This window comes from Silurus meridionalis, chromosome 3, assembly GCF_014805685.1.
Source record: "Silurus meridionalis isolate SWU-2019-XX chromosome 3, ASM1480568v1, whole genome shotgun sequence".
In the NCBI taxonomy this organism is placed as follows: domain Eukaryota; kingdom Metazoa; phylum Chordata; class Actinopteri; order Siluriformes; family Siluridae; genus Silurus; species Silurus meridionalis.
Window position 1 is genome coordinate 22,162,422 of NC_060886.1, and position 25,303 is coordinate 22,187,724.

Sequence of the window (25,303 nt, forward strand, 5' to 3'; positions counted from 1 at the left end):
CTACAATTTTCATAGTCATGAAAATAAAGAAAACTCTTTGAATGAGAAGGTGTGTCCAAACTTTTGGTCTGTACTATATATATATATATATATATATATATATATATATATATATATATATATATATATATATAGAAACTTGTATATATAGATCTTTTTATGTCTACATAAAATATCTACAAAAATATATAATATATATTTTATATAGTCATCATTTTAGAGTATAGAAATATATATTAAAGAAATAGACAGCTGAAAACTGACAAGTTAAAAACTACTTTCTAACATGACGGCTGTGTGCGCTTAAATGTGAGTATCTGTCAATTAATTCACTTGCTATAAACAGACCTGCTTGTGTTTTATGGACTTTGTGACTTCAGCCTTGTTTGAAGATCACAGCTGAGAGCTAATGATACTGTAGTTGCTGTTTTCCAAGAAAAACAAAGTTCATGCCAATCTCCTCAGAACTTTAACCTGCAACCATCACACTGTCATCATTACTGCACAACTATCATCTACTGTATTACTGCCTGAATTAAAGCTAACACATATCTAGTGAATCAGATATACAGATTATACTGTGTGCAGTATAAGTGCAGTTTGAAATCATACATAGATTTTGATTAACCCATATAAAGTTATGTGTACAGTAGTGTGTTCTTGTGAGAGAGCAGATTTTTTTAAAAGACTGCTTCTTATGATTTCGTTTCGTCTAGAAATTGTGTTGAAATATGAAACACTGGCAGGGGAAGCGAACTAAAATCATATTATAATTAAGCCACAGTGAATGAAGAAATTCCTAGAGGAACTTTAGAATAATGTCTTGTTCAAGGGCACAAAAGTAGAATGGAGTATATTAGCCCAAAATACTGGAGATGAGAGAAGAGGAGACGTGGTGTACAGTAAGAAAGTAAATGCAATTTGTTACTGTACTTGAGTAGTTTTTTCGCGTATCTGTACTTTACTCAAGTATTTCCATTCATGGAGATTTCAACTACCTTTTGCTAAATCAGTCATTCCTTTTTACTTATAAGCGGATGAAAACTTAACTGGTTAAACATGCAGCTAATCACTAATCAGGGTTGTTGTTTGTTTGTTTGTTTGTTTACCGCTTATTTGCATGGTCGTGTCAATTATTATGTCATGTCACAGTAAATTAACCTAGTCGGGCCTGGGAGTGTGCACCTACCACCCAGGGACGTTTCCTTACTCATACACTCAGAACGGAGAGGAGGAGGGGGTTGGGTGACATCACCTTCAGGGTTTCTACTGGGAGAACTGAGAAGACCTGGAGTGATGTCTAAATTAAAATTATGGATTTAGATTATCGATGTAGTATATAATAATGTGTGTAGTTCGCAACAAAACAATTACAGCCTAACTAGTCTAGTTGGATTGTAGTTAAAATAGCACTTATTGATTGGTTGATTGTTTTGATTGGTTACCTTTTTAATGGAGGTGATGTCATGAAGTTTTTTTTGTGATTGTACTGAATAGGTCCTGAATTGAGTTCAGTAAGGAAAATCTCTAGTGCAGCTTAAGTAGATAATTTAAAAGACATATGGGATGTTGTATGTATTTTATGAATAGCTAAAGAGTCGTATGTCTCTTTGTTCTGAGAGTTTGGTCAGTTGTGCACAATGATGTGTGTTTAATTGTGCAATAAATGCCTTTAGGGTGATATTTATCCGTGTATAAAGCTCTCAAAAATGTATCCAAATTTGTGGACTGCTCTGAGAATATTACATTTATTAAGCGATGGTAGCTGAAGCAGAGAGCAGCTTTTTAAAGCTGAAATTAATCAATAGGTGAGTCTTTGGGTCATGACGTGGTTCACCCAGGGCTTAGAACCACCATTGCTGGTTGGTGTTATCTTCTTGAGTCTTGTGACAAAAATGATAATAAGACATTAAAGCCATAATATATCATAGTACTTGGATACTTAAGTACATTTCAAGGCTAATATCTTTGTACTTTTACTTAAGTGAATGTTTAAAGGAAGCACTTTTACTTTTACTGGAGTAATATTTTACCTACTTTTACTCAAGTACATGCTTTGGGCACTTCATCCACCACTGAACTGAAGAGGAGAACAAGGATGGGTGAGAGATGAGAGGAAATTGAGGCGGGAGAGGAGATTGAGGAGAGGATACAGAGGAAGGATGGAGAGAAGAGAGTGAAGAGCAAGGAGACAATAGCAGATTTAGACAGGATATGAAAGCAAAGAGAGGAGAGAGAAGAATAGAAAAGGAAATGGAAGAGAGGGTAGGAAGGAGAAAATAGAGTGGAGAAGAGTATACAGAGGAATGCAAGGAGAGTATACAGAGGAGAGAGGATGGTGAGGTAAGGAAAGAAAGGATATGGTGAGGAGAGGATAGAGAGAAGAGGAAAGAGAGAAGAGAAGTAAGGAAAGAGAGGAGATTGTGGAAAGGAAAGAGAGGAGAGCAAGAAGTCCTACTTTTTTATGTTTCTATTTTCTTTTTAATGTCATCTGCACTCTCTTATCTCCTATCCTCCCTGGTGCCACTTGATTAAGGATGGCAGCTTGGTGGCTACACTAATGGGCTCCAGAGTTGGGTGCTAGGCTGCCTGGTCAAAGGTTTTCAATGTTTTCTCCCCCAAAAAATCCGGTCTGCTTGCTGCTATGCATGAATTACCAGCCGCAGGAAAGTTAAAAAAGCGTAGGCTAAATTAAGTGCCCTCTCATTCCAGCATTTTCATGGTTTGTCTAAAAACAGGGTGCAAGATGATTCACATTTTATAAGCCCTCTCTTTGCGGTGGCCTGCGTCACCCTGGCACTCGGACTCCACCACTCATTCACACATCTAGCTCTCCCTCTGTCTCAATTTTTTTTTCCAATTCAGAAACACAGACCTTCTCATGCATGATTGATAAAATAAAGGCATGGCAAAAAATCTCATGTGGAAGTTCAGATAAACTGAAATTACATCATGAAGATAAAAACGTCTCAATAGGTCTTTAGTAGGTTTTTGTTTTTGTTTTTGTTTTTTTTGTTTTTTTTGCCAGAGTCACACTCAATCTTTTAAACACCATGGTATTTCAAGTTTGCATTAATTGAATTTATTTGTCTGTTCTTGTTCTTGGTCTTGGTCTAAGCATTCACCTCAGCAAAGGGCACAAAAACATGAGGCAAACCAAAACAACCAAGGCAGAAGACAAGGACAGATTTGCATGTTTTCAGCAGAAACTGTAAAAGCCAGGAGCTGTCAGGCAGAGAGGAGAAAAAGAAAGTCAATGACATTTCTCTAAGCGAGTTTGACAGCTAGTGCTGCTCTGAGCACTGTCCATTATCATTTCCTCATCATGGCTGCCACCATGCTGGCACTGTGCTCTAGGGAAAACATAAAGCTGCTCAGGGATGAGAAGTCTCTGAAAAAGATTATACACTCCAAAGTATGGACAAAAAGCCCGCTACTCCAGGAGCTCGAAGTTGGCTTATACTGCCCCCTATTAACCATTGCTGATATTACAACAAACAGCACTCAAGGATGGACATTCAAAAAATCTATAAATAAACACACTCTTCTATTTATCCATCATTCATCCCACCATTCATGTTCTTTTTCTTTATGAGTATTATTATGTGCATGTGTAGGTGTGTCAGCATGCTAAATCTGACAAACGCATACCATATGTCTAGCTCTTGGCCATTCATGTAAACACACCAAGGGGAAAAAAATACAGGCAAAAAATAAACTTGCAATTTTACCACAAAAAAGCCAAAAACATTACAATGAATCACATTCCAAAGTTACGACTGTTCACACACAGTGACCGTATATGCTCCTCAAGCCTCCATTCATCCTAGAGAGGGAGGAGGGGAGCCTTTGAGTTTTCAGTGAGAAGAATTGGCAAGGCCGGCCTGAGGTTTGGAGGAAGAATGGGAAGTATGCTGTTACTGTGGTGCTGGTCAGACGGCAGGCTTTGGGTTTCCTCACCGCAGCAGCCGTGACCACAAGTCCCCATCACTTGCACTCAATCTCCTTAACCATTTTAAGCTATAAAACCCTTCCTTACTAAATACTGCTCCACCCAACACTTAAATTCCATACATTAAAAGAACACCCCATTCTACACCCACATAATAGAAAATAAAATGGGCTCACTAGCCTGTTAAAACCGAGGGAGCAGACTGATCGGCTTCTCATGTTCTGATGTTGTTTGTGGTCTCTGATGCCCCTCTCAGACAGATACACACACAACACACACACACACACACACACACACACACACACACACACACACACACACACATGATTGAGAGAAGTAATGAGTGAGACAAAGAAAAAAATGAGATACACTACACAATTATACAGAAAATCTATTTGGGGGAAAGGTAGAAAATAGAAAAAAGTACAAACACCATGATTAAATATTACTCCTGTAAAAAGTACTGTTTTTACATTTCTGCTTGAGTAAAATAAATAAACAAAAGTACTTGCTTTTAAATATACTTAAGCGCCAAAATTTAAAGAACTAATCTCTGAGCACTATATGTAAATAATGCATGCAATTCAAATGCTCCACACTCCTGCACCTTATACCATGTTACAGAAGGAGATTTTTATTGTTACAGACACACAGTGAGAGTACCCTTACTCCACGCAAACTCTTGGGATTTAAAGTTGTTATCATTTAACTTTCTCACTTCAAAAAGTGAAGAATGGCAGAGGTATTTGAGATGTGAGATGTGATGGAGTAAGATGTTAAATATTACCCAATAAAATGTAGTGAAGTAAAAGTGACAGTAATGGAGATCATTCCTTTTTGAAAAGAAAAATATGAAGAAATAATCTAAAAAAAATAAACCTTCTTAATGTCCACCACTAATGATAAGAGCATCACACCTGTAAGAGCACATTCTAAAGTACTTTTTACCACACTTGTTATTTATTTACCTGTCAAACACTACATCTACCCAGAAACAGACCAGTGATCCTGTAAAATACCACATTTAAACGGATCCCACTAAGATAAGATAAGATAAGATAAGATAAGATAAGATAAGATAAGATAAGATAAGATAAGATAAACCTTTATTCATCCCACAGTGGGGAAATTTCTGTGTTACAGCAGCAAAGAAAATAAATGTGCTAATATCAGAGTGTATAAATACAAAAAGAAAAAAAGACCACCAATAAAGTAGTTACACTACTTTAAACATAATTGCACTAATGTTTGAACACTAATTCAAACATATTGCCCATAGGTAATATTATAACAAACGTTGTTATATTGCACAGTTAAAAACACAATAACAGTGTATATTTTGGTGACTGGTTCACTGGGTGCAGCTCTGATTGTACAGTCTAATAGCAGCAGGGAGAAAAGACCGTCTGTATCGCTCCTTCAGACACTTAGGGTGTAACAGTCTGTCACTGAAGAAGCTGCTCAGAGAAGAAACTGTTTCATACAGGGGGCGAGAGTTGTTCTCCAGCAATGATGACCTTGCAATCCAGTTCATCCCAGAGCAGTTCAAAAGGATTTAGGTGCGGTGACTGGACAAGCCATTCCATGATAGACAACACTCCAGCCGATTGTTTTCTCTCTAAATAACGCTTGCAGAGCTTGGACGTATGCTTCGGCTCATTGTCCTGTTTTATAATGAGTTTCAATTAGTCTTAATGGAATTGCATGGTGTTGATGTATGGAATTGTACCATTTTGGTTCAGTATTCCTTTTACCCAGAGTAAGACTCCAGACTTTCCTGCTCAAAAACAAACACAAACTATTGTGTTTCCACTTCCATGTTTGACTCTGGGTGTGAGGGCGTCCGCCAACATTCTCTTCTGTTTTCCGTCCTACATAAGTTCTTCGGTTACAGCCAAAAATGTCAAATTTGGGCTCATCTGTCCCAATTCTCCAGTGGACAAGTTATTGTCCAATTCTTGTGTTGCGTATATAAAAAAAAGGAACATGCATGTGTCTCAAATGAAAAAAAAAAAGGCTAGGTGTTTCCAAACTTAAGCACATTTTCTAGAAGATTAATTTACAGTTTGTAAAAGGGAAAATGGCCCGCTAAAAATTATCTTGGCCCAAACTAACAAATAAATGAGAACGCGATTTTTGGACATGCTGTAAAACGTCTGGAACATAATCTGAAATCGGAAATATAAGTGCGTTAAAGTAAACACCATATGTTCATAATAATTTTACAACAAAAATATGGTAATCTTATTAATTTGTTTGTTTATTTTTTTTTTTTATTTACGACAAGGAAAACAACACGGGGTGAATAGTAATGCAGCAGGACTCTAACGCTATACTAGGATAACCTAGAACTTTTGTTTTGACGTTCTCAAGCACCTCTAAGCCGGAAGTAAATTGTAAGCGTCCTTTCATTCTACCTTACTAAGTAGTATGGTGGACCAGTGGCTCATCAGGCAGGAGATAAAGCGCCTGTGGATCTAGTACACACTATGTAGCCAGGTAGTATGTTCCCTATGTAGCCATGATCCATGCCAGTTACCATGAGCACTTCACTGAGTTAATGTAAGTGTTTGGATTACTTCTGTGTTTTGCTGTCGAAAAAAACGAAATAAATAACGTTAAAAAAGGTGATTTTGATAGAGAAATGTAATAGTTTTAGTGCACAGCGCGTTCTGTTTCAGTCCTTTTCATTGCATGCATAACGCAAGCAATGTGTATAAAGTGCACATCTGAGACCGGACGTTTGTTTTTGTGTTTTTGTCACTGTGATTTTATGAGTATTATTAAGTCAATCTCCTAGTGTTAAGTGTTCAGGCGCTCTTCTGTGCGCAAATGTACCATGGTTTGTTAAATTAAATGTCAGCTTCTCAAATTGGAAATATTGTTTGGATATTTCTGCCAGTTTATACAAACATTTCTAGCATCTCCCTAGTATACAGATGGTTTATTTCTTGGCTATAATCTTACTCTAATATTATCCTATAAATAATAGAGACATGAAGAATTTCCGAGGAAGTCAGGGTTTTTATTTTATTTTATTATTATTTTTTTAATCAAGAAAACGAATTCAAACCTCCCAGAACAGCTTTGTTATTGTATAAGCCCAATATTTAAAAAATTTGGGACGCTGTGTAAAAGTTCTATAAAAACAGACTTAGAATGATATGTTAATCTTATAAACCAATAATTTATCTACAATAGAACATGGAAAACATATCAAATGTTTAAACTGAGGAAAACGCACTATTTTAAGTAAAAAAATAAGGTCATTTTAAATTTGGTGGCTGCGACATGTCTAAAAAAATGGAATGGAAGGGAAGCATATGCTCTAAAACATATGCTCTATAAACGCACACACACACACACACACACACACATACATACATACATATATATACCTTTTAGAAGTGATGGAGCTTTTCCAGATGTGAAAGCTGCCCATTCCATAAGCACTGATGCACTTCCATATCATCATAGATGCAGGCTTTTGAACTGAGCACTAATAATAAGCTGGATAGTCCTTTTTTCCCAGTTATACTGGATGACATAGAATTAAAACATTTTAATTAATCTGAACACAGAACAGCTTTTCACTTTGCCTCAGTCCATTTTAAAAGAGTTTCGGGCCCAGAGAAGATAGCAGCAGTTCTGGATTATTTTCACATGTGGCTTCTTCTTTGCATAATAGTGCTTTAACCTGCCTTTGTGATTGGCAAGGACTGTCTGTATTCACAGACGATGATTTCCGGAGGTGTTTCTCTTCATCAGATTGGTAAACCAATTAGAATCTTAGAGACTCTGCCTCTTTAAGATACTCTTTTTATACACAACCATGTTTCTGACCTGTTGTCAATTAATCTATGTAGTTGCAAAATGTTCCTCCAGCTGTTTTTTTATATATATATATATATATATATATATATATATATATATATATATATATATATATATATATATATATATTTAGTAACACTTACTTTTCCAGCAAACACTTTTCTCATAAAATATGGCTTTATGAGAATTATAAATCATTGCATTCTGGTTTTTACATTTTACACAACATTTGTCCAACATTTCTGGAATTGGGGTTGCCATTTATTATAAATGCAATGGTTCAGGTTCACATTTATTGTAATTGTCAGCTGTTGTTTTTTCTTTTGCAATTAACTTAGTTAACTCTAGTTTGTTAGGTTAACTATTATAACCAAATGTTATCTATAACCACATGTATAGTATTGAACTGTCTGATAGGTAATAATCTCCACCATTAGCACTACTTGCTTTAATACTTCCACTGAACTTCCAGTTTTATCAGTTCTTCATGCTTTGATCTGATAACATTCATCATCATCATTATCATTCATTCATTCATCATCATCAATCATGATCAATATCCCATTTCCTGTTAATCATCCTACAGGTTGGTTACTGAAATAGTTCACCGCACGTTTTTACCTTAACAATGAAGCTGAAAGAACTGGAGAGTTGCTTACAGCAAGTGGACGGGTTTGAGGAACCAAAGATCCTCCTTGAACAGTATCCCACAGGCCCGCATATAGCAGGTAACAGTGCTTTTCGATTTGTGTTTATTAATAATTCACTTGAGGGATCACTTGTATAACATTAATCTGTAGACAGATTAATCAAAATTTTACATTTTGGACTTTTGGACACAAAAGCTTATGTTAGACAGAGAACGGGAGAGAATGTTAGCACTCTGCCACACCACCACAGTCAAACTGTCAAAAAATCCCTTAAAAAAGATGCTTCTGAACCTTACTGTAGAATTTTTGTGTAACAAGCATTTAATATAATTATACACAAAGGTATTTTTGCTTATAATTTTTATTATTTTAAACATATCCTTTCTATACAAAGACTTGCACTACACTGAATATTGTCTGTTACAGGTTGCATGCTTTACACCATCCACAATTCATTTGATGACATTGAGAATAAACTGGTTGCTGATCTGGGGTGTGGATGTGGAGTGCTCAGTATAGGAGCTGCTGTCTTGGATGCAGGGTAAGAACTTAATTTGGATTTTTATTTGAAGAATCAAAGTCTATAATGTACTTCAGAAAACCTATTTTTCCTAAAAAAATTTTTTTACCAGATTGTGTGTAGGCTTTGACATTGACAGTGATGCGCTGGACATCTTCAAACGAAACGTGGAGGAATTCGAGCTGCCGAACATCGACATGGTTCAGTGTGACATCCTCTCTATTGGATCTTTATACACAAAGAAATTCGACACAGTGATCATGAACCCTCCGTTTGGCACAAAACACAATCAGGGTACGTAAAACAGCAGTGGAAGTTGTTTCGTTACTGTTTAAAGTCTTCACATATTTGCAAAATGATCATTATGAATGGCTGCAATATAATTGGGTTGTTTGATAACCACAGCAAACACTCCAAACTTTTTTTTTTAAAAGGTATAGATATGCAGTTTCTGAAAACGGCCCTGTCTATGTCAAAAGGAGCTGTTTATTCTCTTCATAAGACTTCCACACGAGATGTAAGTGGTTTTATTTCTGCTTGCTGAAAGATATTACTAGGGCTGCAACTAACGATTGTTCTGATAATCGATTAATCAGCATTAAAAACTGCAAAAGCCACATATAGAGTTAAACTATCATTCATTTTGACATTTTATAAAGCTTATAGCTTGCTGAGGAGTGCATTTGGGATTTCTCCTTTGAAAAAAGAAAACAGCATTTGAGTATTCAAGGTGAAGCAGCTTGTGGAAATCAACATTTGTATTGTTTTTAATGATAATTGCAGATGGCAATTTGACAACGATGTTTAAATAAAATTAATATAAAATATATTGCAACATTGTTTTGAAAATTGTTGTTTAAAAAATACACCGAAATTTTGTTCAGGCTTGATTAAGAAAAAAATAAATAAGCATTTGTGTACAAATGCATAATCATTTGCTAAAAAAAACGCAACAGTGACTAAAAATGTAAACGTATACTGCTGCTGTTATCTGCTGCTTTCCATCACTACGTCGTCAGGGCTCCAGACTGCGAATAAAATGGGCATTTGCGACCAAAAATAATAAACCGCGAGCAATATTTTTGCCGATAATGTTGTTGCTGCGAACATATAAATTTGCACGTTATGACCAGATAATCTGCATGTTATGACATTTTATGTGCGTGTTCTGTGAGGAATGGCCTTTCACATCATTTGTTGATGTAATAAACGGAGACTCATGAGTTAAAGCATCAAAATAACCCGACAGTTAAAGCAAAACTTACCTTTCTGCATCAGAAAAAAACATGTCAAAACTAAAAACATCCCACTTTTTGAAACAGTCTCCATCTCTGTCCAACTCCTCCGCTGATAACACGCCTGTTAGTAAAAAAGCAGGCTGTGCCAGAGTTGGAGAGAGAGAACGACAGACACACCGAGGACCATCTTTCTATGTCAGTCAGTAAAAACATAAATAAAAGTGCTGAGAGACATTTGAAAAACTTCTAGGATTTAAGAGTTTTCATGACTGAGGTTGGATCACGAGACGCATAAAATGTTTTGCAACTTCTGCTCTAAAGCGGGCAGAGAAATTGTGAGAGAAACTGATTTCATTAGTACATTAAGAAAACATGGCGATAGTCAAAAGCATGAAAATGCTCGGAGTGCGTGCTGAAAGAGAATAAAAAGAGATTAAAATATAATTCAACTCCGCCTATATGATCGCTTCAGTTCCCAGGCCATGCTGTAAAAAGATGGTACATGTACACATGACAGGATGACTCGAAGTAAGTGTTTTACATTTTTTAAAGTTCATTCTTGTGTGGCACTTAAAAATCTAATTTGGTGCATGTTGTTTTTCTCATAGGAGCCAATGGCTCTTTTAATTGATTTTTTTTTTTTTGTCTGGAGCCCTGGTCATGAGCGAGCTGATTGCGCAACCTGATGCTCGCGAGCCACAGATCCACTGCGACTGTGCTGAAGTTACAGTTTACACAATAGCACTTCATTAAAATATACCATTTTCACATGATGAGAATTCTTCAGTTTTTACTCACCGTGCTGATGTTTCGCCTTCACCCGTGACACCAGGGTGTTTTCTGTTCATGTGCTCGTGCATCACTGTGGTACTTCCATCCCACACAAGCTCCGCTTTGCATAACTTGCAGGTTACAGCCTTCTTTGTTGTGTTTAATATAAAATGCTGCCATGCCTCGGATGACTTGGGACACACACTTTTTCCTGCTGCCAGTTGAACTGTACTATGTACTAGTACTATGTACTATGCCATTTCACAAGTGGCTGTGTATCTTACCGTCACGCTATCCGGTAACTTCAACAGTCCAACTAATCGATAATGGCATTTATATAATGGCGATTATAACGATCAGTTGTTGCAGCCCTAGATATTACATCCTAAAACAGTCTTACAACAGAGCTTTGAATTTGTCTACAGCACATACAGAAGAAAGCGAATGACTGGAAAGTGAAAATGGAAGTAATCGCAGGTAATGTAGGACTACTCTAAAACAGTTTATACAGTAATAATGTGATCATGTAATGTTTGATACTATATTTAAGCTACAGTTTGAATATGGGATATCTGTATGCTTTTTCACAGAACTTAGGTATGATCTACCAGCATCGTATAAGTTTCATAAAAAGAAATCGGTAAGAATTATTAATTGTTTACTCATATGTATTTTGAAATTTTTTTTACTTCTGTGTTTTCATGTTTAATAAAATGCATTTCGTTTTGAATTTTTTTAGGTTGACATCCAGGTGGACTTTATTCGATTCATCCCAGCATGAAAATTTTGATTTTCTCGTTTGTTGGTTTTTTATTCAACTTTCTCCTGACACTTTTTTCTATTGTAGATATGTTTTAAAATATTTTGTTCTGCATTACGTCTGGACTCGTAATGTTGCTTTAACATTTCTTGATGTATGAAGTCATTTAGTGTAGTTTCTATGATTGTTCACTAGATGGCAGTGATGCAATTGACTTGTCTGACACTTGAAGAGAATTATGATGTACATGAGGAATAAAATGTACAGCAATGATACTGGATGAGAACAGTTGGTTTTAAATATGAAACAACACACACACATTTTGTAAAGAATAACATTCACAGTGCATGAAGGGAAGTCATTGAATTATCACAGTCTCAGTTAATATACTTATAGGCACCAGATCTTACTGGAAATGTACCAAGTTTATGATTTGAAAAGGATAAATCAAACATGTTAACATAACTTCTTCACAGCTGGTATATTTTTTTACACAAACTGAATTAATGGGTTGGTAAATAGTAAATATTTGTGTTTTTAAATCTATTGCAAATAGCTTATATTAAACACCATTCATTCATTTAAATCAGTTCTTTAGAATTCTCATTGTGGATGTATTGTGAAAACATATACAGGGTATTCAAAAGTGTTCAGACCCCCCTTTACTTTAAAAAAAAATTTGTTACAGCCTGATACTACACTCATTGAAATATAAAAATTTTCCCCATTAGTCTATAGTACTGAGGACGTCACTCAGTACTTAGTTGAAGCACCTTTGACAACAATTACAGCCTCAAGTTGTTTTGGGTATGATGCTACATACTTTGCATAACTGTTTTGGGGGATTTACTTTTCCACAGGTAGACTTCAGTTAAGGTGTAGAAACATCTCAACAACGATCATGAGAATTGGGAGACACCTGAGCTAATTTATAAATGTTGTTGCAAAAGGTCTGAATGCTTAAATGATATGGACAAAAGTATTGGGACACCTGACTTTCTCAGCCATTTGTGGTTCTTTCCCAAACTGTTGGCACACAATAATATAGAATGTCTTTGGATATGGTAGCATGACATTTTTCCCTTCACTTGAACTTGCATGGGTTGGAGTGGAAGATTTCCTGCTATAGAGTTCAGACCTTTTATTAAACACCTTTGGGATGAATGTGAACACTGACTGCACCCCATACCTGCTCACCTCACTTACATCAATCCCTGACTTTACTAAAAGCCTTGTGTCTGAATGGATGAAATTTCCATAAGCACACTCTAAAATGTAGTGGAACGTCTTCCCAGAAGAGCGGAGAGAATTGGGACTAAACTTGGAATGCAATGATCAAAAAGCACATACTATACTTATGACCAGGTGTCCACAATCTTTTGGCAATATAGTGCAGGTACATGTAATATGTCAGTTTTTAATTTTTTTAATTCTGTTTTCACCTCGTCAATATGGGGTACAGGGTGTAGTTAGTTAATGGGGAAAAAATTATTGAAATGATTGTAGTATCAGGCTGCAACATAAAATTGAAGGGGGTCTAAAAACTTTCCGAATGCACTGTAACTGAAGAATTACAGGTTCATAAAGATAATTTTTAAAACAGCTTTTCAGCTTTCTATATTTGCCCGGGTTTTCCTATTCTCATTTAATAAACACTAAACAGAAATAACAGTCAGATTCTGATTTTAACACTATGAGTGGCTGTGTGTAATTTAGTCCTGGTCAGCAGGTTAGTGCATGTAGGAATGTACATGTGAAAACATGTCACTGCTGTGTGTTGTCTTCTTCAACACATTTTAGAAATAAGCTTTAATATGTGAAAGCTTTATACTAACACTATCAGTATAAACTCTATAAAAACATAATTTACAGTCATACAATTTGGAAATAAGACCCTGAATAAAATACAAATATAATACATACAGGTGTCAGCAAACATATGAACAATAACTGTTTATAAACAAAACACACCAAGACAGCCATGTGAGCGAGTGGCACTAGGTAGGGTCCCTACTATTTCCCAGCAGTCCAGGTCAGGGTCATAACGTTCTATACTTTCCAAATATGTGCCCTTTGAGTAGGAATAGCCACCAGTGACGTAGATGCACCCATTTATTACTGCAGCTCCACATTCCATCCGTCTCTCCTTCATCATGGCTATCTGTGTCCATTCATCCTTTTCTGGGTCATAGCAGTCTGTGATGGTGCTCTGACCACCCACCAAGTAGAGCTTGTTGTTCAGTGATACTGAGCAAAGCCCATACTCTGAAATAGGAAATACAATGAATAATAAATATTTTGAATGATAATCATAGTATAAAACTTATGGAAGTTAGATTTTTACAGGAAGTACGAACTGGAATTCTCTGTGTGACAAAGAAATACTGTCAGCAAATAAAGTGATTAATCTGTGTACAATATGTATAATGTAGGACTATGTATATTTTATATATAGGCAAGGTTTAGTCTTACCTGGATGGGGACATATTGTTGTAATGCTCCACTCATTGACATCAGCTCTGTAAGTTTGTATTTTCTCATAGGTGCAGCTCCCTCTGTATCCATAATGACCCCCGGTCACATAGATTCTGTCTTGCACCACGCATGCAGTAGCATTTCCAACACCTATGAATAGTAAACAAATAAGCTGGCCCATAAATCCTTTAAATGCTGGCACAAGTAATCGTTTATTACAGAGCTGTTTGCAGTCAAATTAAACAAAAGTCTGCAACTCTGAATCACTTTATTGCCACTTCTAATTATAGGCTGTCTATTTGAGTATTCTTGGGAGAGGCATGTGCAAAGAGCTTGCCAAATGATAAGTAATGGCATGCTTGTGGATTCCCCCCACTAATGTTCAAGAATTATAATCCTATAATTGAACTGGATGTAACTTCAAAGTAGCTTCATTTCTATCATTTATGGTTTATTATAATGTCATGTTTGGTGACAAAACAGAAAACACTGTATAGTTGGCAGGTATACAGCCTGAATGAAACACATGCACACATTGACACACCAACTGATATCTCCGGCACTTTAACCAAGTAAAAATGTAACTATTGACATGTTTTTGGGAGGTGGAAGTATACCAAAAATTCAGAAGACTCTTGCACAAAAACATAGTCATTCCTTTTAGCATTTTAATTTTTACCTTGTATCATATCTGCCACAGGAAACCATTTCTTCTTTAATGGGTCGTAAAATTCAGTCTCCTTAGTGGGGGCTCCCGCTGTGTACCCGCCTATGACGAATATACATCCATGTAAAGGCACAGAGCAGTGGTAATATCTGGAAGTGATCATAGAGCATCCCTGTGTCCACTCATCTGTGTCAATTTTGTAAATCCAAACTGTATCCAGTGCGTCTACTGTCTCTGTCCTGTATCCTCCTGTCAGGTAAATGTTAGAACCAAGAAGTGAAACGCTATAGCTTTCTCTCGTGTAGTCAGGAATGTCCTTCCCCTGGACCCACGTGTTGCAAATTGGGTCCCATATGTGAATCTCAGACAATGTGTGCCAATAATATCCGCCTATAATATACATTTTTGATGTGAGGTTCTTTCTAGTTTTAAACATTTCACTAGAATTCACAGAATGACTGATGATAGAGCGTATTTTGTGCTCGTTACACTGTTTGTACACGTCCAAAGCCGTTGTAAGATACGTGTCATCCACCTCGAGCTGAACGCAGTGCAGCAGATCCAGAATGTTTTCTTTGCGAGAATCTAGGTCAAAGGTCACCCACTTTACAACTGCGTCTAAAAGTGTCTCCACATTACACATGTTCACATTCTCAGTAGACAGGATTGTGGCAAGCTTTTTGAAGTCAAGTCCCCAAAACTCCTCTTGACATATCAGCTCTTCAAATCTACTAAGTATAATCCTCAGTGACTCGCGCTCCAGCGAGGGGCAGACATGAAGCTCTGCAAAAGCATGAATCCCAAGGCAGTTATCGACATCTAAAAAACGCATCATGAACTCCTCACAGGCCGCCTTTACTGCACTGAATTGAAGGAGGTCAGCAGCTTCTAGGAGGCTTTGCACATTAGCCTGGGTGATGCTCACTTTGGACGTATAAACATAATTGACCAGAGCGCTTAGGATCTCTCCATCTATGCCAGACAGGTTGATGATGATATTTGAGCGTTCCTTCATATCCGAGGTGAACATGACTTTAAAGTAGGCACTGCAGGCTGACAGCAAGGCCTTGTGACAGTGAAACATCTGTCCTGTACAACACTGAAGTGTGATGTCAGTGAACAGGCCACAAGCATAGAACTCCAGAAGAGCTCTTAATGTTTCTGATGGATGATCTTCATCGCAGAATTCGTACGTGTAACTTTCTACACCCACAGACGACATGATTTAGAAGTGAACTGGGAAATAAAATAATTTTTTTGTTATATTACATAGCCACATTTTACACAGTACAGCCAAAAGTGAATGTGTTACTTTAGTAAGTAATGTTAAGAGGTAAAAGGTTCACAAGGATAAATCTTCTCATTGCCAATAAGCAGTGCAATTGGAGATCTCTTACAGAACAGGTACATTACAATTAATGTTATTTTTAGGGATCATACCTGTTTTACATATTTGCACATACTTTTTTTTCACGTCCAAACGTATATTTCTTTGTGTGATTAGTTATTAAAAAAACTTCATTTATTTTTTTTTTTCATTAATTTTTACCCACAAAATTAATGTTTTAATCGTTTTATTTTTTAACTCTGATATTTTACTAATGGTTTCATTTTCAAAAGGTCTAATTTTCTTATATTGTTGTACAATTTTAGAGCATAATGTGATGAAATTAACCTCCACATGTAAGCACTGGCATTAATGTTGTAAAAAAAAAAAAAAAAAAAAAAAAGTACATATTGAACAAAATAAAAATGGCTTATTTCTCCTGTTCTTCCATAATCAGTTTAGATTTCAGGGTTCTGCAATACCCAGCTGCCACAACACAGAACATGATACTTTGCCCCCAGATTTATTTATTTTTTCTTAGACAAGAAACACCTGTACACAGATGAAATTCATATAGGTGGACAAATTCAAACTTACCTGGACTAGAATGATGGACTGACACAGATTCTTAAATTAAAAAAAGATTTAAAGAGCACGATGTGAAGCATGGACTCAGTTCCTCAGGCATATCTCTCTCTAGCTGTGCCGAAGAAGACAGATGGCTCCTCCATTTGGACTCCTATTTTGGTATATGTGTATAGTTGGAGAGGCCAGCCGGCTGTCACATGGTGCTACACAATCTCCTGAACTGAACACAGCCTAAAAACCACCACTATACAGAAACCTATTCTACACAATTCATGTGTCTTCATACACAGCAGGATCAGAGCTAATCTCAATACATAAACATATCATTTTTGTAAATGACTAGAACAATTACTAAATCAAAAAAGAAGGACTAATTCCTCTCACCAGCATTATGAATTATGCTGGGATTATCCCATCGTGTGTCCCTCATGCACCCAGCTCACTGTAAAGGACTAAAATAACCCAGCAGTTTCCATGGAGACAGAGCACACACTGCAGAAAATATTTTAAATAACCACCACAAAGAAACAAACAACTATTTGTGATATCACTTTTAATCATTCACAATTCACAGACCTGGAGTACAAATGAGCTTGATGTTCAATTATGTACTGTTTAATCTTTTTACATTTGAGTTAAACCTAATACAGCTTAAGGTCAGGTGACAGTTGGAGTCTAGCAGTGTGGTGATTTTCTACTTCATTACATCAAGCCATCACAACATTTAAGTTTCATCATTCATGCATCTTTTCGTCACTATTTTCACTTATCCTGGATCTGGAGCTTATCCCACAAAAAGTACCCTGGTACATGCTTCTTCACACACAGTGGCAATTTGAAAGTAGCCAATTCACCTTCAGGTACATTGGCCACTCTTAAAGGCATATGCAAAATGTGCAAGACTCTTGCATTCATCCATCCATTCTTTCAAACTGCTTCACTAGAAAAATATCAGTTAGTCTTATTATTACTTCTACTTATTGTGATTCAGAAAATTTGAATCTAGATTACAAACCACAACATTAGTATTATATATATACTAAACTCACAATGCCTGCGTTTAAGCTTATCAAAAGTAATTCCATATTGCACTAACAGGTTCCAAGTCTTGGTCCTGGAGTTCATCCTATCATGCACATTTTAGTGTTTTCTTTGAACACAACACAACTGATTCAACCAATCTTTTAATTACCATCCCTTCTCGAGTTCAAGTGTGTTTGGTGTGTTATATTAGAAAAAGCCCTAAGATGTGTAGGGCAGGGGATACTCCATGGCCAGGGTTAGGAACCTGCGCACTATGGGTAAGCTATGCTTGTGTTAGATCTAGAAAACTCACATCCAGTCCTAGGGAATCACTGCCCTCTATGATTACTGAGAAATCTGCCTCATTTTTTTGAAAACGTTAAATATCATTCCAAAAGACATTTAACCTATTGTCCTTATATAGCATGAGCAGCATATTACCACAGCCAATAATCAATACATCTAATGGTTGGAAGCCTAAAACCAGAATTGTAATGTCAGCAAAATGCTAGAGAGCTCTGTTCTTTTCAATGGTAATTACAAAAAAAAAAAAAAAAAAATGCTAAGATTAAAAATGCAGGTGTATTCCTTCAATAATAATTACGAATCAATTATGTTGGGAATCCCCAGGACTGAAGAAATTCATCAAATACTTAGATATGTAAGACACTGGAATGCTACAGAAAATTCCCACCAACATCCTGTTAGCAGGAACTCATGCAGTAAGTTGTGCTGCCTCTTTCACCAGGGGCGAAAGAGTGCTGAGGTCTTTCAGCAGAGAGGTAACCCCCACGCAGTACCACTGATCATCACCAGAGGCACTGGAGGCACTGAAGTGATCGATCTCAACATCTGCAGCTGCCAGCTCACCTGATTGTCCAAACAAGATTTGTATTACTAATTTAATATAAGATTAGCAAATATACAATCTCGATTGTCTTGGCTAATTCAGCTAGTACATTATTTCATTCATTTGATATCAATTAATTTACCAGTAACAGAGGGCAGGAGCTGAGGTGAAGCAGCAGCCCTGAAAAACAACAGGTTTCCAGACAGAGGCACTGGCTGCCTGAACACACTGCCGTTCAGCTCAAGAAGGACTGGCACTGCAGTCTGCACGGTGCCTGAAGCTTTATAAACACTGCCATTCACAGACGCCTCCAACACGCAGGTGGCTTTAGCTTGATTCCCATCACTGTGACCTTTTTTAATCTGTTGACAGATTTCAGAAGAATGTAGCTGGTTGTAGCACATCTTACATTGACTAATCAGTCCCGAAAAGAAACTGACATATTAACCTACAACAAATGCGGTTCATAAAGGCATGTTTGGTGTGTTGATTTTGCGTCGTTGAGAGGATGGAAAAGTAGGGAAGGCGATACTTAATTCTCCACAAACAATCATACATTTGCTTTAATCTAGGTCTAGCTGTTCAATGACAGAGTGTCCGAATTGCAAATTGCAAGAAATATTGTGAATAAGCAATTTGTCTGTTTCTAATGTTGTTACATTTACTCATGTATTCACATTGGTTGTCATTAACGGTGCTTCAGAGTAGTGCCTGGCAGTGTGGATACTGAAGTTCTTCTTAATATATTTTTATTCCATGCATTTCTGTTCAGATTACAAAAATATTTCCATCTCAACTCATATGAAATTAGGCTGCATGAATGAACATGGCCCAACAAAGTGAACTATGTTTTATTCTGAACTACATGCATCGTTCTTCTCTATTAAAATGGGAAATTTTCTAAAATGTGCTAAAAGTTGTAAATAGAAATTGCTGACCTGATCAGTGGTTCTGCACTTCCATTGTTTGTTAGCAATGTGATTATAAAACTTGAGTATAGAAGGATGAAATTAAAGAAGCAAATGTCACTATGCCCATCATGCCTGACATTTTATTAAACAGTCAGTAGGAACATATTGGCAAAAAATCCTTACCGTAATTCCGGTCTCTTCCGCCAGTGTGAGAGCATTCACCAGGTTTGGGCCATTCTCAGAGCTTTCAGGCATCAGTCCAACAAAGACTGCTGAACTCAGGAACTCAGCCGATTTCTTCAAACATTCTCCTGAATGATAACAAAAGAAAAAAAAATAAAATCTTATCAGTATCTTTCCAAGCTGTTTTTAACACAATAAACTATGCTACAGAAATAGATTTACTTATAATGCCAAAGCATGTAGTACATAATTACAACACTAGAGGGGGATAACCAGCTGTAAACAAAAAACATTTCAAGTTTCTTTACACAGCTGTAATCTGTATCTTTGTGTTTCATAATTAGGTGGACTCTGGTGCACTAAGCCCACCTTGAGTGGTGATGTGGACCTGGTTGTAAGGCTGTTTCGTGGTGTTGCAGGCCTTCAGTAATTTGCCCAAAGCCTCACCCAGTCTGATCCATTGTTGTGACTCGGGGGTAAAAGTGCTAGCCAGGACTTGTGCGTTCACCTGCGCATGCAAAGAGACCAAAAAAAGAATTAAACTATTAGCACTGACACTCCAGACATTTTTAAGTGTAGTGGTATACAAAGCACTATTTTTAAACGTATTTCTCATTTAGCGGGAAGTCTATTTTGCTAGTATTTCAGATCAGTGGAGAATTTATCATTGTGGGGAACATCAAGCTTCATAAACCTTCAATTCTGGCTGTTGTTCTTATGCATGTTAGACAGGCACCGTAAATTTTAGAGAGATTTACTAATGTAGTACATTCTGACTTATGATGGTGTTTAATTTTTTTATTTTAAAATATCCTACAAAAATAGAGATGATGCACATTTAAACATTTACTTTTTTTCCAGGGGAAAAAAAAAAACCTTACCGCTCCTACTAAAGCTTTGCCTTTGACCATGTCCACAATCTGCAGTGCTATGTCTTGGCCACAGCGAGCCTGGGCCTCCTTGGTGCTGGCACCCAAATGCGGGCAGCTGATCACATTGGGGTGATTGATCAATGCCTGGTCCTTAGGAGGTTCCTTAAACCAATATCGCACACAACCACCACCATCATCATTATCGTCACATTGGCACAAAGAATTAAATATTACCACACCTGTCCTGGCCGCTCTGTTAGCTTTCATTTCCATATAATCTATGATTCATAATTGTACAAAGAAAAGTTAGAGCTCTTAATACAGTGTAGTGTTCAAATGGCAATATAGACGTAATACCGAAGTAAAAATAATAATAAATAAATAAAAACACAGTATTATAATAATAATAATAATAATAATAATAGATGTTTACTAAACGCATTTGTTCACCTCAGTCTTAATAGTAGATTTTTATTTAGGGGACAGAAAGTTTTGACTCTGAACTAGGTCTGGAAAAACTGCTAAATTACAGGCTGCAAAATTAGAAGACCATGCTTACTACATAATACACAGCCCTATAGCAGATGAGTACGGTACATGTACACTAGATGATGACTGTTGATTTTACAGCTTTCATTTAAATCTTTAGATAATTCATCAAACAATCTCACCTCTACAAACACATCCAGACCTGCTCCTCCACACTGACCAGACTCCAGAGCTCTCAGCAAAGCCGCCTCATCAATGATGCCTCCCCGGGCACAGTTTACCACCTTTACACCTCTCTTACATTTAGCAAATGAGGCATCATTCAGTAATCCTGTATATATTTAAAGGAAAGAAAGAGAGAGAAGCAGAGATTATTTTTTTTTTTTTTAAACAACAATTAATACAGCATGTTAAGTGTATTAAATTTTTTATATATATTTTAATAAGTCACACTTGAATAATTAATAAAATATTAGGGAAAAGCAACAAAACCTAGTTAAGTGGAATAAAGTTTGGCATTTAAAACTATTTATTTGCATCTGTAATATTATTAATAACATGGATCTTTCTAACCATATTAAAGCCTTGCCCCTTTTTGGCACATTTACCTGTAGTGGAGGGCATGAGGGGAGTATGCACAGTGATGTAATCACACTGGGGCCAGAGCTCCTCCAGAGACATCTGCTCCACCCCCCAGCTCTTAGACACCTCTGGAGGAGTAATGGGGTCATAACCAATGGTCTGGAAAGAAAAAGAAAGTGACACATCAGTACACTGCCATTAGACAAGAACTAACATTTATAAATAAAGCTCCTAAAGAAACAGGACACAAAAATAGCTCATCATACCCTCATCGCAAAGGACTGCATTCGAGTGGCCACCTCTTTCCCAATTCTTCCAAGACCAATTATTCCAAGAGTTTTGCCATACAACTCTGCACCCATGAACTGCAAAATCAACAAGCCATTTAATTACTTTTTCTGAGGCATAATGTACCCAATGGTCAGCTCTAATTATGGACGACTCAATGAACAGAGAACACAAAAGTGTCTGTAATTACACCACAGGCCATGCTGGCTCAAACGGAGCTTAAACAATTCACAGCATAGTACTCAAGCCAGCACCTTTTTACGATCCCAGTTTCCTGCCTTCATGGACATAACAGCTTGTGGAATATTTCTACAAAAGAAGAAAAAAAAAGATTACCAGGTGTACACAGAAAATACAGCATACACCAAAACATTTTAAAAATGCATCCTGTTAATTTTATTGCATGTTGCAACATGTTGTTCTTACCTTGATAAACTCATTACAAGGGCACAGGTCAGTTCAGCAGCACTGATTGTGTTGCCACTTGGAGTGCTGTAAAACGAACGACAAACCAGACCATTTTCAAGATGCCCCACAATGATGCAAAAGCTCACACTGGAATGCACTGACAACTGTACAATAATCGCTCTGGTTTAAAAACATGCAAATTAGATATAATCAATTTTATAACACAGCACTGTTTTAATCTTGAATCTGATAAGTAATGATTTTTTTTTCTATAACAGCAGCTATGACACTTGGGCTGGTTGTAATTTAATAGAATAAACAGATTATCTGAAATGTATTCATTCTAATACGCACTCAATTTTTACACCGAACATTCCTTACATAAACAGTAGATTTTCAAATATGTTATTTAACTGGGAACATGTTGGGAAGCTTTGTTTAATGATTTAACCACTATAGAAGGAGTTGCTGCCGTGTTGCATCATGGATCTTTCACCATTTTAAATGTAATCATTCATAGTCAAATAACTTTTTAAATGTCATGAATGTCAATGATAAAAAAATGACAGGTCAGAAATAAAACCAGTGTTGGAAAAGGGTCAGATATGTGCTGGGAAATCAAAATAACGTGCAGTTCCTGGAGAATTGTTCTTAAGATAAATGAGTAGTTTAACTACTCGGGACAAACAATAGACTGGGAACAATTGTAACACAACATAACAGTGGTTAATCCAGGTAACACGTTTTAACGTTTTGTGTGTGCGTGTGTGTGCACCCATGTAAACATTTCAACTGGTTAATTTGTCGAAATGTGATCATTGTATCTTCTGAACAATATGCAAACATGTGAAATACCTCAAAACAGGGCATGTTATTTTGGAGGCATGTTTCAGAACAGTACAAGTGAATGCATGAGCAATAACAAAAAAATAAAAAAATCCCACTCAATTCCCAGCTAATGCTTTCATTACTTCATGACAATTATGCCTTTCTTGGTGGCCGCCTCCACGTCCACGTTGTCCACGCCCGTTCCAGCTCGTCCAATCAGCTTCAGGCTGCCGGCGTTTTCGATGACGTCAGCGCTGACTTTGGTCGCTGAGCGAACAACCAGAGCATCAAAATCCTACAGATGATAAAAAGGAAGCAGAAAGTTCAACGTGACATATGGAGCACGGCCAAGGGTCAGTGGTGTAGGATGATGCAGTCCTCTGAGCTGTTTATACACAAGTCTGAACGACCTGTATATATACACACACGTTCAGTTTGTGATTCAGTATAAAATGTAGTACGTTTAAAAAGGTAATAAAATATAAAAATACATGCATTATTAAAGTAAATCCCTGCGGATGGAAATAGGGTTTTGGATACAGCCTGGATCTCCATTCATCAGAGATCAGAGCTAATCAGTATGCAGGTCGTTCTGTAAGGGTTTCTGATGTTACATCAGACTCTGTGGAGAAGTGCAGGAGGAGGAGGCAATGGCGGGGCTCAGGGTTTCAGACACGGATAAACAGGATTGTGGAGGGGGGAAAAAAATAATTAAAAAGAGATCTAATCTAATACTTAATTTTCTTATACACACACACAAAAAAACAGCATTTATAAATATTGTTCAGTTACCTTAATCTGGGCTTTCAGCTCATCTTTGTTCATATTGGACTTTTCGGTGACTTCAATTCCATTGTCTTGGAGAATCTTCTTGCAGCATGGATCCACACTTTCGCTTATTAAAACGCGCTTGATTGCCATGTTCCTCATCCTGCAGGATGCAGCTTGCGGGAGTTGTGCAGCTGAGTGGGCACGTGTGCGTTTGCTGAACCGAGTTTGCGTCAGGATCACCGGAGAGCAAAAGGAGGAGCTTATCTGAAAGCAAAGCCACGCCCTCTAACTCAGGACACCACCAGCCAAACCAGAAATACTAATTAGAAAAAATAAAAATCATGCCATGAAAGTTTCTTGGCTGGTAATCTGTGTACACGTTGTACCATGTGATGATAAGACAGCCTAGGTGAAATCTAATATAAAAGGAGCACATGTGGATTAATTTGCATCATGAAAAATATGGAAAATATACAATTACTGGGCATGTGTTCACTTATTCATGCAATTATCTATAAAAATCTATGGGAGCATGTGTGTAAAATCATACAGCTGTTATTCAACAGCTTCCGGTAGTGTTTAAAGGTGTAGTGTCAATCAATCAGTGTGTCTTGATTGTGCCAGATGGACCAGTTTAAGTATTTCTAAATCTGCTGATCTCCAGGGATTGTCGAATAGGGCAATAATCATAAAACATCCATTAAGTGTAGTGAACAGAAATGCCTTTTTGATATGTGAAGTCAGCTGAGATTTGGTAGACTCTTTCGAGTTGACAGTAATTCAGATACACATTCTATACCGTTGTTGTGGGCAGAAAAGCAAGTCCGAATTTGCAATACATCAAACCTTGGGGCGGTTTGGCTTCAGGCCAAACAACGTTAGCTTCCATTTCTGACTGAGCAGAAATCTGTTCTGTGGTGCACTGCCTCACCAATATTGGATCAAACATATCCTGGTCGGATGGATTTCAGTTTTTGCTGAGGCACACAAATGGTAGAGTCAGAAATTGAAAGTACCCAACAGTCGTTGTTTGTATACACAGTTTGTTTGAGTTTTGTTGTTGATTTTGTACATCCCTTCATGGCCACAGTTTTCTCATCTTCTACTTCCAGCAGGATAATGCACCATGTCACAAAACAAACTTGTCACAAAACAAACTGGTCTCAACTTGTCTCAAATAGGTATCAGAAAGAGGACAGCATGCCTTTATGTTCAGTGTTCTTTAAAGGCCTTTGCTCTTTCCAAATCGAATAGAATCCAATAGAACACATTTGGAACAGCAGAATGAAAGTGCAACAAAAAAATCTGCCAGCACT

At 37.0% G+C, this 25,303-nt stretch overlaps 3 protein-coding genes across 4 annotated transcripts; 1 reads left to right on the plus strand and 2 right to left on the minus strand.

The window, feature by feature from the left end:
* The first annotated feature begins 6,376 nt into the window (after nt 1–6,376).
* mettl5 (methyltransferase 5, N6-adenosine) lies at nt 6,377–12,000 on the plus strand. Its single transcript, XM_046839297.1, has 8 exons — nt 6,377–6,514; nt 8,373–8,514; nt 8,863–8,977; nt 9,069–9,250; nt 9,391–9,473; nt 11,391–11,442; nt 11,556–11,605; nt 11,705–12,000. Exons 2-8 carry the CDS (start codon nt 8,415–8,417, stop codon nt 11,744–11,746), a joined length of 624 nt encoding a protein of 207 aa, XP_046695253.1. The 5' UTR covers nt 6,377–6,514; nt 8,373–8,414; the 3' UTR covers nt 11,747–12,000.
* An 853-nt stretch (nt 12,001–12,853) lies between these two features.
* klhl23 (kelch-like family member 23) lies at nt 12,854–17,173 on the minus strand. Its single transcript, XM_046845419.1, has 4 exons — nt 16,792–17,173; nt 14,880–16,103; nt 14,198–14,350; nt 12,854–13,990 (listed from the first exon to the last, which is right to left on the minus strand). Exons 2-4 carry the CDS (start codon nt 16,087–16,089, stop codon nt 13,680–13,682), a joined length of 1,674 nt encoding a protein of 557 aa, XP_046701375.1. The 5' UTR covers nt 16,090–16,103; nt 16,792–17,173; the 3' UTR covers nt 12,854–13,679.
* A 145-nt stretch (nt 17,174–17,318) lies between these two features.
* Nucleotides 17,319–24,227, minus strand: phgdh (phosphoglycerate dehydrogenase). 2 transcript variants are annotated; one of them, XM_046845936.1, is made up of 12 exons: nt 24,009–24,227; nt 23,360–23,511; nt 22,407–22,472; nt 22,235–22,289; nt 21,959–22,057; nt 21,719–21,851; nt 21,293–21,441; nt 20,631–20,783; nt 20,119–20,257; nt 19,750–19,877; nt 18,798–19,017; nt 17,319–18,675 (listed from the first exon to the last, which is right to left on the minus strand). In XM_046845936.1, exons 1-12 carry the CDS (start codon nt 24,144–24,146, stop codon nt 18,521–18,523), a joined length of 1,587 nt encoding a protein of 528 aa, XP_046701892.1. In that variant the 5' UTR covers nt 24,147–24,227; the 3' UTR covers nt 17,319–18,520. The 2 variants fall into 2 exon arrangements, with proteins under 2 accessions (XP_046701892.1, XP_046701893.1); XM_046845937.1 differs by lacking the exons at nt 17,319–18,675; nt 18,798–19,017 and adding an exon at nt 19,060–19,644.
* Between the last annotated feature and the right edge of the window lie 1,076 nt (nt 24,228–25,303).

What these genes read in the sequence shown, in the direction of transcription:
- mettl5 (XM_046839297.1), top strand. Translation starts at nt 8,415, where the DNA reads ATGAAGCTGAAAGAACTGGAGAGTTGCTTACAGCAAGTGGACGGGTTT. An exon ending in GCTGCTGTCTTGGATGCAGG is followed by an intron (nt 8,978 to 9,068) that starts GTAAGAACTTAA and finishes TTTTTTTACCAG; the next exon opens with ATTGTGTGTAGGCTTTGACA. An exon ending in ATAAGACTTCCACACGAGAT is followed by an intron (nt 9,474 to 11,390) that starts GTAAGTGGTTTT and finishes ATTTGTCTACAG; the next exon opens with CACATACAGAAGAAAGCGAA.
- klhl23 (XM_046845419.1), bottom strand. Translation starts at nt 16,089, where the DNA reads ATGTCGTCTGTGGGTGTAGAAAGTTACACGTACGAATTCTGCGATGAA. An exon ending in TGTGGCAGATATGATACAAG is followed by an intron (nt 14,351 to 14,879) that starts GTAAAAATTAAA and finishes TACTATTCATAG; the next exon opens with GTGTTGGAAATGCTACTGCA. An exon ending in AACAATATGTCCCCATCCAG is followed by an intron (nt 13,991 to 14,197) that starts GTAAGACTAAAC and finishes TTCCTATTTCAG; the next exon opens with AGTATGGGCTTTGCTCAGTA.
- phgdh (XM_046845936.1), bottom strand. Translation starts at nt 24,146, where the DNA reads ATGAGGAACATGGCAATCAAGCGCGTTTTAATAAGCGAAAGTGTGGAT. An exon ending in AGCTGAAAGCCCAGATTAAG is followed by an intron (nt 23,512 to 24,008) that starts GTAACTGAACAA and finishes TATCATCTGTAG; the next exon opens with GATTTTGATGCTCTGGTTGT. An exon ending in TGCAGTCCTTTGCGATGAGG is followed by an intron (nt 21,852 to 21,958) that starts GTATGATGAGCT and finishes TTTTCTTTCCAG; the next exon opens with ACCATTGGTTATGACCCCAT.